Source organism: Oncorhynchus keta, chromosome 35, assembly GCF_023373465.1.
Source record: "Oncorhynchus keta strain PuntledgeMale-10-30-2019 chromosome 35, Oket_V2, whole genome shotgun sequence".
In the NCBI taxonomy this organism is placed as follows: Eukaryota; Metazoa; Chordata; class Actinopteri; order Salmoniformes; family Salmonidae; genus Oncorhynchus; species Oncorhynchus keta.
Genome location: NC_068455.1, coordinates 33,417,985 through 33,432,755, shown reverse-complemented (window position 1 = coordinate 33,432,755; position 14,771 = coordinate 33,417,985). Strand labels below are relative to the sequence as shown.

The 14,771-nt window shown below is 41.8% G+C and overlaps 1 protein-coding gene across 1 annotated transcript; it reads right to left on the bottom strand.

Moving 5' to 3' along the window:
* Positions 1–276: 276 nt before the first annotated feature.
* LOC118369098 (cytosolic 5'-nucleotidase 1A-like) lies at positions 277–10,945 on the bottom strand. Its single transcript, XM_052496910.1, has 6 exons — positions 10,454–10,945; positions 6,090–6,257; positions 5,777–5,906; positions 4,132–4,254; positions 1,593–1,780; positions 277–1,358 (listed from the first exon to the last, which is right to left on the bottom strand). The coding sequence occupies exons 1-6, from the start codon at positions 10,580–10,582 to the stop codon at positions 978–980; spliced, it is 1,119 nt and encodes a 372-aa protein (XP_052352870.1). The 5' UTR covers positions 10,583–10,945; the 3' UTR covers positions 277–977.
* Positions 10,946–14,771: the final 3,826 nt, after the last annotated feature.

The window sequence follows — 14,771 nt, the reverse complement described above, 5'->3', positions numbered from 1 at the left end:
TTGGCAGCCAACTTTACAGGTTAAAAGGTTCTCCTTCATTAGTTAAAATCATTTGCGCCTGAGTCAGACTGCAAGAGTGAAACAAAACATCCAATGATAACACCAAAATAATTACCAATACAATTAACAGTCGGGGTGCGTGTGCAATTGGTAATTAGTGCAGGCTATGGGATGTTTGAAAGGCAAATTGGCAATAGAACGAAACATAAAAGCCACGTAATTAAGTTAACATACATTATGCCAATATCTCCTCAAAGAAGCCAAGTCTTTACAGAATGGATCAGCATTCATGTTTATAATGAGAGAGGAGATGGTCCATTAGCACTTTAGGTTGCCATCTCATTACAGCACATACAGTAACTTGCATGAGGACCATGCAAATGTACAATAAAAGGTGTCTAGATTAGAAACAAAAGAACAGAGCAAAATATTACATCGATAACATAAAATACATATTCAGTAAACATGTTTTCAACCTAAGTGATATGCTGAAATGATACAGGTATAGCCCACTGTACGCTTATAACATTTTGAAATGTTTTGGTTCTGGAGTTTCACATCATTTGAATGTGTCAACAAAATCTAATGTTGTTGCTACAAATCACAGACTTGTAAACTCTATAAATACTGTGTAGCATATGTTTAGGTTGATTTTTAGATTACAATGTTATTGGACCTTTAATGCTATGATACAGATAGCATAGTGCACTAACATTACTGCAAGCATGACAATATTGAAGCTTTTCTTTTTGGTATACTGGCGCCTCCTCTTGTGAGGAATCCTCGATCACATGGCAGGCGTGAAAACAGCATGCTCTCACTCTGCCCCTGCAATTGTCATGTACTATGGGCTTCACTACCCAGACAACTAAGAGGGGACTGAAAAGGACTTACAGAACCACTGTCTCCTTCAAATTCACTATGTTGTTTTATTGTCCCTTGCTGTCACAGGGATAGGGAAGAGGGTGAGGTACAGACTACTTGGCGGCAGCGCTAGAGTCTTTAGCGTTCTCCTCAGCAAGCTTCTTCTGGGGCCGTTTCTGAGCCACACCATAGGGCACATGAGCCGCCACAGTCCCCAGCTCCGCAGCCCCCTCCACATGGAACATCTGATCGTCGAAGAATATGTGAGGCCGGATCTTCTCTAGCATAGGCCCCTTAGGGGCCCCAGCAAGGAAGAGGGCCTCATCGGTGTCGAGTCCCCAGGATCGAAGTGTCTTCAGGGCCCGGGTGCCTGAGCTGGCTGCGCTGCGCGCCGTCACCAGGTAGGTGCGGATGGGGCAGTCCATACGCTGGCCCTTGGCATAAAACTTCTTCTGCAGCTTCCCCAGAGACTCCAGGAACCCCTTCAGTGGCCCCTGAGAGGAAAGGATAGAGAGTGAGTTGCTACACGATGGGGCCTGACACTGAACATGTCACAAAATCTACAGTAAATCTACAGAGACATTAAACCACTTCAGCTCACACAACATTTCATCATCCGTATGAAGTACAGAGGGATATTAATTTGTCAATTGACTAACTATTTAGATTTAGCTGCATATTCAATTGTGTTTGAATGTGTTACAGAATTTAACGTGGACCGGACATACATGGTCAAGAAGCGTGTTCTCATGTGCCTTCTCATGCTCAAAGAACTTGTCCAGTCCATGGGCCTTATAGATGCGCTCTGACTCATCAGAGAAGAGCACTGCGTCCCCATCAAAGGCCACCCGCAGCTGAGTCTCTGACACTTCTGTTCGCTTCTCTGGTGGGTTAAACATGGTGGCTGCCGCAATCCCTGAAAGAGAGAGAGAGATTTTCCATAACCAACAAATCTTTTATTTTGAGCAGTTTACAGCTGGTGTACAACATTGAAAGTAAAAGATGCAGAATGAAACTTAAGAATGGTAAGCATAGAAATAGTGCACATACAACAGATCTACCGCTTCTTAGACTTTCTTTCAATGAGAATGACAGATCTATGTGAATTTGGTCAGGTCGCCCAAAAAGTTACATATTACAGCGTTAAGGCAGAAACATATTGTATGTTTTCAAATTCGTAACATATTATATGTTTTGCAAATTTGTGACATATCATACTAATTGTTATTCGTAACATGTCATACGAAAATGGATAATGGACAATCTCAAATGAATACATACCATACGAAGCGTAACATATCATATTAAATAAAGTTTCACGTATTTACGTACAGAATAATATGAAATGCTCTGGGACCAGGTTGCAGCAGGGGGGCTATGGAAAGCCACTGAGCGGTGTGGTATGACTCCTTTGGGTTAACAATAAAAAGCAGGGAAAAACGCTTCTCTTCTCACATTTCTGTGGTAGGCTGAGTGAATAAAGTGATATGCCTCTGCCTGTAATATTTGATTTGAAAGGGAGGGTTCAAGTTTACCGTTAAAGCTGCTTCACTCTTAGCTATAGCTGTAAAAAGTGTTAGTGATATTAGCCTTAGCCTATTTAGCTAGCTTGAACCAGCTAATCTGCCACGATGGATATAAGAAATTGGCTTCGCCAAAGTACCCAAACAAAGAAGGAGAACGATGAGGAGCAGCAGCAGCGATGATCCTCCTGAGCTCCAGCTAGCTATGTGTGCAGTAGGAAGAGATCGGCTGGAATGCTTGGTTATTATGGCAGGCTGACATTGCAGGATCCGTCCCTTTTTTTCAATTTTTGCCTGAAATGACATACCCAAATCTAACTGCTTGTAGCTCAGGCCCTGAAGCAAGGATATGCATATTCTTGGTGCCATTTGAAAGGAAACACTTTGAAGTTTGTGGAAATGTGAAAGTATGAGAATTACACACAGTAGATCTGGTGAAAGATAAAACAAAGAAAAAAAAGTTATTTTGTATTTTTTTTGTACATCATCTTTGAAATGCAAGAGTAAGGCCATAATATATTATTCCAGCCCAGGTGCAATATACATTTTGGCCACTAGATGACAGCAGTGTATGTGAAAAGTTTTAGACTGATCAAATGAGCCTTTGCATTTCTGTTCAAAATGTTGTATCAAGAGTGCTCAAATATGCCTAATTTGTTTATTAATAACTTTTTATGTTCAAAATTGTGCACTCTCCTCAAACAATAGCATGGTATTCTTTCACTGTAATAGCTACTGTAGATTGGACAGTGCAGTTAGATTAACAAGAATTTAAGCTTTCTGCCAATATCAGATATGTCTATGTCCTGGGAAATGTTCTTGTTACTTACAACCTCATGCTAACCGCATTAGCCTACGTTAGCTCAACCGTCCTGTGGAAGAGACACCGATCCCAAATAAGTTTTAATTGATTACGTGGGTCGAATTTGATTCACAGAAGTGTATTGTGCCATATCACAACGTGTTAGTGAACTTGTGAGGGAGTGGGATGATTATTGCATTTTGTTGAAGCGGGCTTGTATAGGCCTATTCATTTTGCAAGACAGCTGTCTGTGCATGTCTGCATCTCACTGTAGTAGGTTCGAGGCTATGTTTGGTTATTTGGATCTCCCTTCACCTTATGTTTACTGTTAATGTAACTAGCCTAAATATATATTGTGTCATGCCTTTATCGATCTAATATTTTGTATTCTAGGCCTACTACTTAGTAGCGCTGTTCTGTTCACATTCTTTCGCATTCGCAATTGTGTGAATAATCTAAGCCAAACTGCTATTCAGCATTTGTGTTTGCACGCATGAATAACTAGGCTACTAATTTCAGCATTTAGTTTGCATTATTTTGGTAAGACAGCTGTGTGTACGTTGCATTTACATAATAGGGTAATTGCCGATCTAAACGTCTCAGCACTTGTCTCAGGATTTGAACTTTATGTTTATAATAATAATAATAATATATGCCATTTAGCAGACACTTTTATCCAAAGCGACTTACAGTCATGTGTGCATACATTCTACGTATGGGTGGTCCCGGGAATCGAACCCACTACCCTGGCGTTACAAGCGCCATGCTCTACCAACTGTGCTACAGAAGGACCACATGTTTGTTATGGTATAGCGTGATTATATAAAGAGAATTCAATATAATGCCAATGCAAGAACTCCAAAAAATGTAGCCCCCTCCCTGATTTCAACAGCCCCCTTAGATACTTTATCCTGGCGCCAGGTCTGGCTCTCGCCCACTTACCTTCCTCCAAGGCCTCTCTGACCTTCATGGGGTCAGCAGACAGGTACAGGTTAGTGTGGTAAGCCTTCAGGTACCCAATGGGACTGTTCCCACCCGTCATACAGAAACGCTCGATGAACAGCCCTGCAGAGGAAAGAGAGACAGACATAGAGTCAATGTACTGGTTCCTGCTTGTAATTGAGGGATTAGATAACAGTTACCAATGGCGAGGGAGATCCAAAGATGCAAAGAGAGAAAAATGCCCAGAGAGGAGTAAAGAGAGAAAATAGTGGATTGAGGGGTGAGCTGGATGGAAAGAGCCTGAGAAAGTAGCTCAGTCAGGACAGATGTTTCCACTTGGCCAGACTATTTTACCCACACCCCCAGGGCCCAGAACCACATCTCCCAACTCCCTTCATCTCAAAGGACGTGTGGAGTGTGGAGCGTGAGAGAGATCGCCCCAACACCATCCTAGGCCAACCAGTGGCCAGAGCTGTGTCTAGTTATTTCCTAATTTCATAGTAATCTATAAGTCATTTTATTAAAGCACTATGACATGATACACAACCACAGTTTACAAGGGAATGTAACGTACTAAACAACATTTTGCCTTTGACCTCCCCAACCCACTCTCTCTTTCATTCTCTTACATTCTCTCTCTCTTACATTATCTTACATTCTCTCTCTCTCTCTCTCTCTCTCTCTCTCTCTCTCTCTCTCTCTCTCTCTCACACACACACACACACACACACACACACACACACACACACACACACACACACACACACACACACACACACACACACACACACACACACACACACACACACACACACACACACACACACACACATTTGAGCTTAAAGACCCATACAGCTGAAGTTATTCTGTGATGTTTTGAGCAGGCATGTGTCCTGTGGAGGGACACAGGGCCATAGGGTCATACAGGCTGTGTGGGAATGGGGAGGACCAGCTGTGTGGAGCACCCAGAGCACCGTCATCATCAGGTCATCAGAACAGCTTCTTCTCCTGGAGCCCTTAACCCCCTAGAGTCGATGTCCGCGCAGAAATGTAATTAGCATAATTTAAACCTCCCCATCAAAATCTGCCTGTTTAATAGTAATAATAATAATAATATGACCCCAACATCGAAAAGGTCCGACTGAATGGAAGTATATATGGAAGTACCTTAGTGTCAAAAAAGGGGTTAAATATGGGTAAAAAAAATATATATACATATAATAATTTCCTGAATGTTCTTATATCTCTCTGATTTTTTATTTATTTTTTGACTATCTATATTGCCATGTATGAATTTTGCCATTAAGGCTAATGGGCTAATGGGCTATGGGCTAATGGGCTATGAGATAACAACAGTAAGGCCAAATTCAATGTTCACCCCCCATTTAATTTTTTTAATGTTTTTATACCTACAGGGGTCCTAAAATTCAAAATCCAATAGCTAAATGATCCTTGATATGACTATCTTAAAACATTTCCATATACTAGCTTAGTAGAAACCCAGCCCCGGGCCCTTAGACCACACTCAGGACATCACACTGAATCTGAATGAAAGATGTGTCATTCACAGCACAATAGCCAAGTGGTGCCCATGTGTGCATGTGTTTATGCATGTGTGTGTCTGTGTGTGTGATTAGGCACTCACGGTGGTGGTTGATGGTGTTGATGAGTCGGAGGCCGACGTGTGCGTGGTTGTTGGTCATGAGCACAACGTCAAAGAGCTCCTCACTCTCTGGGTATAGCTCCCTCAGCCGAGTATTCACTGCCTCCAGAGCCTGGGGTCATGTCAAACAGAAGCACTTAACATACAGTATAATCTTTCATACAACATACATCATTCACATTGACGAACATGACAACCAATCTGTCTCTGTCTGTCTGTCTGTCTGTCTGTCTGTCTGTCTGTCTGTCTGTCTGTCTGTCTGTCTGTCTGTCTGTCTGTCTTTCATTTCCCTGACCTTAACGAAAGGAAAAGCAGGACCAGGGCCGAAGGGCTCTGTCTCGTGTTCTATCTGGTACTTGAGGTACTCCTCCATGCCTTTCTGTTCGTAGATCTGCTGCTCCTTATCCATGTTGAAGAGGACCCGCGATGACACCGCAATGGTGATGGCATTCTGAGGCTTAGGCTGTTGGATGAGGAGACACAAAGCTTAATACTTGAGCACACCCCAGGCACACAATACAGCACACAGGTTAACACACACAAATACTCCAAAACAAACACACAAGTCACATTGTGGAGTAAGAAGCCTTTTGGATCAGTCTGCTACAGTCTGAGACATCCTCGGTAGTGATGATGGAGGAACAGGGTAATGTGGCGCCAGAGGGAGCCAAAAGGTCTACTGGTGTCCACAGCTCTTATTGTTATATACAGTGGGGCAAAAAAGTATTTAGTCAGCCACCAATTGTGCAAGTTCTCCCACTTAAAAAGATGAGAGAGGCCTGTAATTTTCATCATAGGTACACAACTATGACAGACAAAATGAGAAAATAAATTCCAGAAAATCACATTGTAGGATTTTTTATGAATTTATTTGCAAATTATGGTGGAAAATAAGTATTTGGTCACCTACAAACAAGCAAGATTTCTGGCTTTCACAGACCTGTAACTTATCCTTTAAGAGGCTCCTCTGTCCTCCACTCGTTACCTGTATTAATGGCACCTGTTTGAACTTGTTATCAGTATAAAAGACACCTGTCCACAACCTCAAACAGTCACACTCCAAACTCCACTATGGCCAAGACCAAAGAGCTGTCAAAGGACACCAGAAACAAAATTGTAGACCTGCACCAGGCTGGGAAGACTGAATCTGCAATAGGTAAGCAGCTTGGTTTGAAGAAATCAACTGTGGGAGCAATTATTAGGAAATGGAAGACATACAAGACCACTGATAATCTCCCTTGATCTGGGGCTCCACGCAAGATCTCACCCCGTGGGGTCAAAATGATCACAAGAACGGTGAGCAAAAATCCCAGAACCACACGGGGAGACCTAGTGAATGACCTGCAGAGAGCTGGGACCAAAGTAACAAAGCCTACCATCAGTAACACACTACGCCGCCAGGGACTCAAATCCTGCAGTGCCAGACGTGTCCCCCTGCTTACATGTCCAGGCCCATCTGAAGTTTGCTAGAGTGCATTTGGATGATCCAGAAGAAGATTGGGAGAATGTCATATGGTCAGCTGAAACCAAAATATAACTTTTTGGTAAAAACTCAACTCGTCGTGTTTGGAGGACAAAGAACGCTGAGTTGCATCCAAAGAACACCATACCTACTGTGAAGCATGAGGGTGGAAACGTCATGCTTTGGGGCTGTTTTTCTGCAAAGGGACCAGGACGACTGATCCGTGTAAAGGAAAGAATGAATGGGGCCATGTATCGTGAGATTCTGAGTGAAAACCTCCTTCCATCAGCAGGGGCATTGAAGATGAAACGTGGCTGGGTCTTTCAGCATGACATTGATCCCAAACACACCGCCCAGGCAACGAAGGAGTGGCTTCGTAAGAAGCATTTCAAGGTCCTGGGGTGGCCTTGCCAATCTCCAGATCTCAACCCCATAGAAAATCTTTGGAGGGAGTTGAAAGTCCTTGTAGCCCAGCAACAACCCCAAAACATCACTGCTCTAGAGGAGATCTGCATGGAGGAATGGGCCAAAATAGCAGCAACAGTGTGTGAAAACCTTGTGAAACATTTGACCTCTGTCATTGCCAACAAAGGGTATATAACAAAGTATTGAGATAAACTTTTGTTATTGACCAAATACTTATTTTCCACCATAATTTGCAAATAAATTCATTAAAAATCCTACAATGTGAATTTCTGGATTTTTTTTCTCATTTTGTCTGTCATAGTTGAAGTGTACATATGATGAAAATTACAGGCCTCTCTCATCTTTTTAAGTGGGAGAACGTGCACAATTGGTGGCTGACTAAATGCTTTTTTGCCCCACTGTAGCTGAGTGGTAGACATTCTCAAAGTGATATACTGTGCAGCAGCTGATTCAAAGGTATTTCATATGAGCAACATGAAAGCTGTGAGAATGAACTAAGAAGGAACATACTTGTAATGAGGAGGCAGAAATGTACTTGGCAGTCTAATCACATTTTGTTCTCTTTGGCAATATTGGCTTGCTCAGTTTCGACTGAATCATGTTTCACAGCAAAGAAGATGCCTCAGTGGTTGAACCAACCACGTTTACGAGGATAGAACCTACTGTATTTACATATCATGTAGGTTTATCTCAATCACTGGCAAAAGATAGGGTGGTGGGTTTGAGAGAGCTATTTTACTGTAAAAATAACTGTACAAAGCAGCTTTGAAGAGCACATTACAGACTAATTTCATGGGTAGGTCCCACTATAAAATGCTGGTCGGTCACCCCCCACTGGTTTCAGACCAGGCACAGTGAGAGAGCTGTGTGACAAGAGCTGAGGTGACAGTGTGACATGACTACATACATTCCCCAGCCAGACTGATAACACATGAAGCAGAGCTACATTTCAGATTGGCGGCCACTTGCTAACCCTTTGAGTGCCTGTCTAGCTGTCACGTTCTGACCTTAGTTCCTTTGTTTTTGTCTTTGTTTTAGTATGGTCAGGGCGTGAGTTGGTGTGGGCAGTCTATGTTTCTTTTTCTATGTTGGTTTTTGAGTTCGGCCTAGTATGGTTCTCAATCAGAGGCAGCTGTCAATTGTTGTCCCTGATTGAGAATCATACTTAGGTAGCTTGGGTTTCACTTTTGGTTTGTGGGTGTTTGTTTCCATGTGAGTGTTTGGGCCACACGGTACTGTTTTGTTTTGTTCACATCGTTTATTGTTTTGTTCCAGTGTTCAGTTTGTTTATTAAAAAGACATGAACACTTACCACGCTGCACCTTGGTCCTCCTCTCTTTCTCCAGACGACATCTGTTACACTAGCGGTTCAAACCATAGTAAAATACCACTTCTTGATTGTCTGGTTCTTGATTTTCTCTCTCCATTTAGTTTATTTGAACACTAAAATAAGTTCTATCGATGAGTTAGTATTGCACCAGTTTAACATTTCTGTGCCTTGTTTTTTTAAACAGTCAAAAAAAAAAAAAAAAAAAAGATTTAGATGCAAGTGGCTGTTCCACTGGATGTCATAGGGTGTATGCACCAATTTGTAAGTCGCTCTGGATAAGAGCGTCTGCTAAATGACTTAAATGTCAAAAAAATGTTTGTCTCTGGCAAATCTGTAAGCATATCTTTTATAGTCAATAAGGCATATTGCCATTATTTAAACTTCAAAAAGCTTTGTGACAGGTCTCTGCTATAAAACTCAGTCTTGAAGACAGAGCCAAGTGGTAACCTGATAATCTGTCATATAATCAATCAACTTACTAGCCTATGACAACTTCGCTGAGATAAAATAATAAAGCCTTCGTCATAACAAGAAGGCTGAAAGCAGATTGTGGAGTTAAAGTTTTGAATGACCTCCCTGCCCCTTGCATGTGGTGGGAGTGGTATTGATCCGATGCATTGTCCTTTCCGAAATTTGGCAGGTTAGATATTTATCGCCAGTGATGCTGGTACCAGTGATGCTGGTACCCTGTTAGAGTGCTGTATGCGACACTGAACAACTGGACTCAATTACTATTCAGTGCCTTGTTGACCTGTTCGATGTTGTCATAATGTGTCTGTCTGTAAAGACGTCATCCTGTTCCATTGACAGTAAGCAGTAAGGAAAACTGACCCCACCAACAGACCCCTCAAGACCCTTCAAAAGAGACAGAATTGTCTTATTTTGGTACACTTTTATGACAAAATGTAGAGTTCAATTCTACTACCAATAGACTCTTTCAAACCATTGGACATGGAGAAATATTTGATCATTTGGCCAGTTAGACTGCTTGAAGCAACTCCCCTCATCACCCCCAGGCAGGCTCATAGATAAGGTTAGGAGTGTGTCTGTCTTCTATCACTCAGCGCAGCAGGTGACTGTAGGCTACTTGTGCCATTGCAGACAGACATGTTAACAGGTGGATTCTCTTCTACAGTCGCCCAAATGCGTTACGAAAGCCTTATCTATTATCTAACAAACGTTTGAAAAAATAAAGGATCTATTTCCTTGAATGTCAGTGTAATTGCCACATGAAAGGATATACAGTAGCCTACATTCAAGGAACTAATTGACATGTAACACATACATAACATTGAACATGCACCCTTAGCATATTAAATAGTTGTTCCCACTAAAGCAAGGCATGCAAACTCCTCACAATACAGACAGAGATAGAGAAAGTGTGTGTGAGAGAGAGATTCTCATTATTTTTCTCCTCATCTCATGACACGTTGATACTCACCGATTTGAGATGCTTGGTGGGGGTGGATGGGTTAGATATAGTGTTGGTTCTTTCCCAGGATGCTCTTGCTGTGCCGTTGGGTGCTGTGTCTTGGCCGGTCCTCATCCCGCCGTTGTTTACACTCATCATCCTGCCTCTCTTATTGCCTCGCCCACACTTCTTCCCTCTATCTCTCTCAGGCAGTCCTCACTGAGTATCTTACTGCCTCTCTCGCTGTCTCTTTACCTCTCTCCCGCTCTCAGGCAGTCCTTACGGAGTCCTCAAGTAGCCTAGGCCTACACTCATTTACACCATCATTCCCGGTGCATTCAGAGATGAGAGCAGCAGACTGAACGGCAGTGCAACCACTCAGCCGAACGCTCAGAGCAGAGGAGGAAGAAAATATTGTAAGAGGGGTAGGGATGGAGAGAGGCAGTACGCTAGCTGTTGAAACTGTCCTTATTTTTGGCATGCATTAATCGTATAGATGTTGTGCTCTCCCTCTCCGTCTCTCTCCCCCTCTCATTTTTTATTGACTTCAAGCCATCTTACATCCTCCTCCCTTTCTTAACCCTTTGCTGGGTATGAATTCTGCATCACTGCCTAACTTTGATTTAATGCATGTGACAACTGTGTGTGCATCTGTTCTTGCAATTTGTAGTTTATATAATAATTGTTCATGTAGTCTGAATGTGGTGAACTACTTTTTCAAAGTACTTTAGTTAAGTAAACTATCTTTTTCTTAAGGGTAACTTTAGTGTATATGTTCAGAATAGCTTCCCCAACATTGTCAATGTGCCCTTGAGCAAGGCCATTAACCCTAACTGCTCCAGGGTCGCTGTTGATAGCGGCAGACCCTGGCCGTGACCCCACGTCTCTGAGGGCATGTAGCAACTAATAATGTCATAACTTACAATAATTTAATAGCTACTAATAGTGTAGCAACTTCTTCATTTGTAATGTAATAAATTGCCAATAATGTGATGAATATCCTGAACGCATAACATAATAACACTTTTGTGCATAATGTAATATTTATTACATAATGCGTTGATTATTATTTTATGAAGTGGGTAAAAAAAATCATGAAGCGTATTAGCTATAACTTTAACCAATAGTGTAAAAACAACTCCAAAAAATACTTACTAACAATTAAATTCACTCTCATTTTTTATTTTCTTGAATATAAAGTGTCATGCTTCAGTAATGACTGAACACCCAATCATATTCCTACATCCTAGCTCTAAACTTGACTTCAAACAAATGTTTCACCTCTTAAGATGCTGTTTAATGCTACTGTTAAGGCACAAAAGCCTTTGAAACAATTGTTACTCCTTCTGGTTGCTGGCACGTACTCCAATTTACACACAGGCATCATTAGGTCATTGGTTTTGCATTATCTAATCATTCTTATTCATTAATTTTTTCATCAGGTTTTGGTTTGTGGAACAAACATTTTAATTGATATTACTTGTTATTTTTTATTGATATTTGTCACATCCTGATCGGTTTCACCTGTCCTTGTGCTTGTTTCCACCCCGTCCAGGTGTCACCCATCTTCCCCATTATCCCCTGGGTATTTATTTCTGTCTGCCTGTGCCAGTTCGTCTTTTTTTGTCAAGTTAACCAGCGTGTTACTCCGTGCTCCTATTTTTTCCTTTTCTCTGTTTTTTGCTAGTCCTCCCAGTTTTGACCCTTGACTCCGTCTGCCTGACCATACTGCCTGCCCTGACCTCGAGCCTGCCTGCCACTCTGTACCTCCTGGACTCTGAGCTTGTTATGATCTTTTGCCTGTCCACGACCATTCTCTTGCCTGCCCATTGGATAAAAATAAATATCAGAGACTCGAAACATCTGCCTCCCGTGTCTGCATCTGGGTCTCGCCCTGTTGATATTATTTAATTGATCTTACTAAGGTAATGTAACTGGATAGTTCATTAAACCAGTGGGTTAATGTTGGAGGGCCCATACTCATGATTTCCAGCAGAAATAAACAGGGAATTTCGACACACTTAGATATTACGATAATACAGAGTCTGAAAAGTTTGTTATATCTACACAAGACAACTTTTTATTCAAATACTAGTCTATTGTGGTAATGGAGGCAAATGCAAGGTGTTCATCAACTTAATATGCATGCCATTAATTAAAAACTTCTTAGGGCTGAGGTATATCTCACTGGTCACCCCGAAAGCCAGTTCCTCTTTGGTCGCCTTTCCTTCCAGTTCTCTGCTGCCACTGACTGGAAACGAACTGCAAAAATGGCTGAAGCTGGAGATTCCCATCTCCCTCACTAGCTTTAAGAACCAGCTGTCTGAGCAGCTCACAGATCTCTGCACCTGTTCATAGCCCATCTGTATACAGCCCATCTATCTACCTCATTCCCATGCTGTATTTATTTATTTAGCTCCTTTTACACCACAGTATCTCTACTTGCACATCCATCTTTTGCACATCTACCATTCCAGTGTTTAATTGCCATATTGTAATTACTTCGCCACCATGGCCTGTTTTTTGCCTTAACTCCCTTATTTGACCTTATTTGCACTCACTGTATATAGATTTTGTTATCTTTTTTTCTACTGTATTATTGACTGTATGTTTTGTTCATTCCATGTGTAACTCTGTGTTATTGTATGTGTCGAACTGCTATGCTTTATCTTGGCCAGATTGCAGTTGCAAATGAGAACCCGTTAATGGGATCGATATGACAACAGCCAGTGAAAGTGCAGGGCGCCAAATGCAAAACAACACAAATCTCATAATTAAAATTCCTCAAACATACAAGTATCTTATATCATTTTAAAGGTAACCTTCTTGTTAATCCCACTACAGTGTCCAGTTTCAAATAGCTTTTACAGCGAAAGCAACACAAACGATTATGTTAGGTCAGAGCCTTATCACAGAAAAACAGCCATTTTTCCAGCCAAATAGGAGTCACAAAAATCAGAAATAGAGAGAGAATTAATCACTAACCTTTGATGATCTTCATCAGATGACACTCATAGGACTTCATGTTACACAATACATGTATGTTTTGTTCGATAAAGTTCATATTTATATCAAAACATCTCAATATACATTGGCTCGTTATGTTCAGTAGTTCCAAAAACATCTGGTGATTTTCCAGAGAGCCACATCAATTTACAGAAATACTCATAATAAACATTGCTAAAAGATACAACCATTAAGCATGGAATTATAGATACACTTCTCCTTAATGCAACCGCTGTGTCAGATTCAAAAAAGCTTCACGTAAAAAGCAAACCATGCAATAATCGGAGTACTGCGCTCAGAGACCCAACACGGCATACACATCACAGACAAACTGAATTGGTCCACTCACACAGACAGCATCGTGAAGAAGGCGCAGCAGCGCCTCTTCAACCTCAGGAGGCTGAAGAATTTCGGCTTGTCACCAAAAGCACTCACAAACTTCTACAGATGCACAATCGAGAGCATCCTGGTGGGCTGTATCACCGCCTGGTACGGCAACTGCTCCGCCCTCAACCGTAAGGCTCTCCAGAGGGTAGTGAGGTCTGCACAACGCATCACCGGGGGCAAACTACCTGCCCTCTGTTGTAGATAATTGTTACAGAAATATAATACTGTCTATAGAAATATAATACTCTCAGAATAAACTTTTGAATTCAATGTAGACTTTAATGCAAGTTATTAAAGCCGTGCTGGTCCGCGGGAAAAGCCGCTGCTTCTTAACACTGGCTTTTCTTTTATACATACATAGTATTGGTGTACATCACATATGTAAATAAAGTTACTCCCCCTTAGTATCTGCTTTTGGTTACAACGATGGCAGAACTCTTTCCATGTTCTAAAAATAATGTATGTACTGCATGCCTATGTTTTACGTGTTAGTCATCAGTTATCCTGCCTACATCTTTCTTCCTGCACCCTGCTGACCACAGCACGTTCAGCTGTCATGAATGCACGTATGGTCTTGGTTAATGTATTCCTACAAAAATAGAGTATGGTCTGGGTGTCATATGGCCTGGATATCATCTTCTCTTAATGTGCATGTCCTTGCTACTTCAGCCTAGCAGCCAAACCTATCTACATGCAATGCTGAGCTTTTCTCAATGGTTCGCTCCAACACCTCCAGGACACCTACACCACCCGATGTTACAGGAAGGCCATAAAGATCATCAAGGACATCAACCACCCGAGCCACTGCCTGTTCACCCCGCTATCATCCAGAAGGCGAGGTCAGTACAGGTGCATCAAAGCTGGGACCGAGAGACTGAAAAACAGCTTCTATCTCAAGGCCATCAGACTGTTAAACAGCCACCACTAACATTGAGTGGCCGCTGCCAACACACTG

What these genes read in the sequence shown, in the direction of transcription:
- LOC118369098 (XM_052496910.1), bottom strand. Translation starts at nt 10,582, where the DNA reads ATGATGAGTGTAAACAACGGCGGGATGAGGACCGGCCAAGACACAGCA. An exon ending in CCACCAAGCATCTCAAATCG is followed by an intron (nt 6,258 to 10,453) that starts GTGAGTATCAAC and finishes CTCATCCAACAG; the next exon opens with CCTAAGCCTCAGAATGCCAT. An exon ending in AGAACACGCTTCTTGACCAT is followed by an intron (nt 1,359 to 1,592) that starts GTATGTCCGGTC and finishes CTTTCCTCTCAG; the next exon opens with GGGCCACTGAAGGGGTTCCT.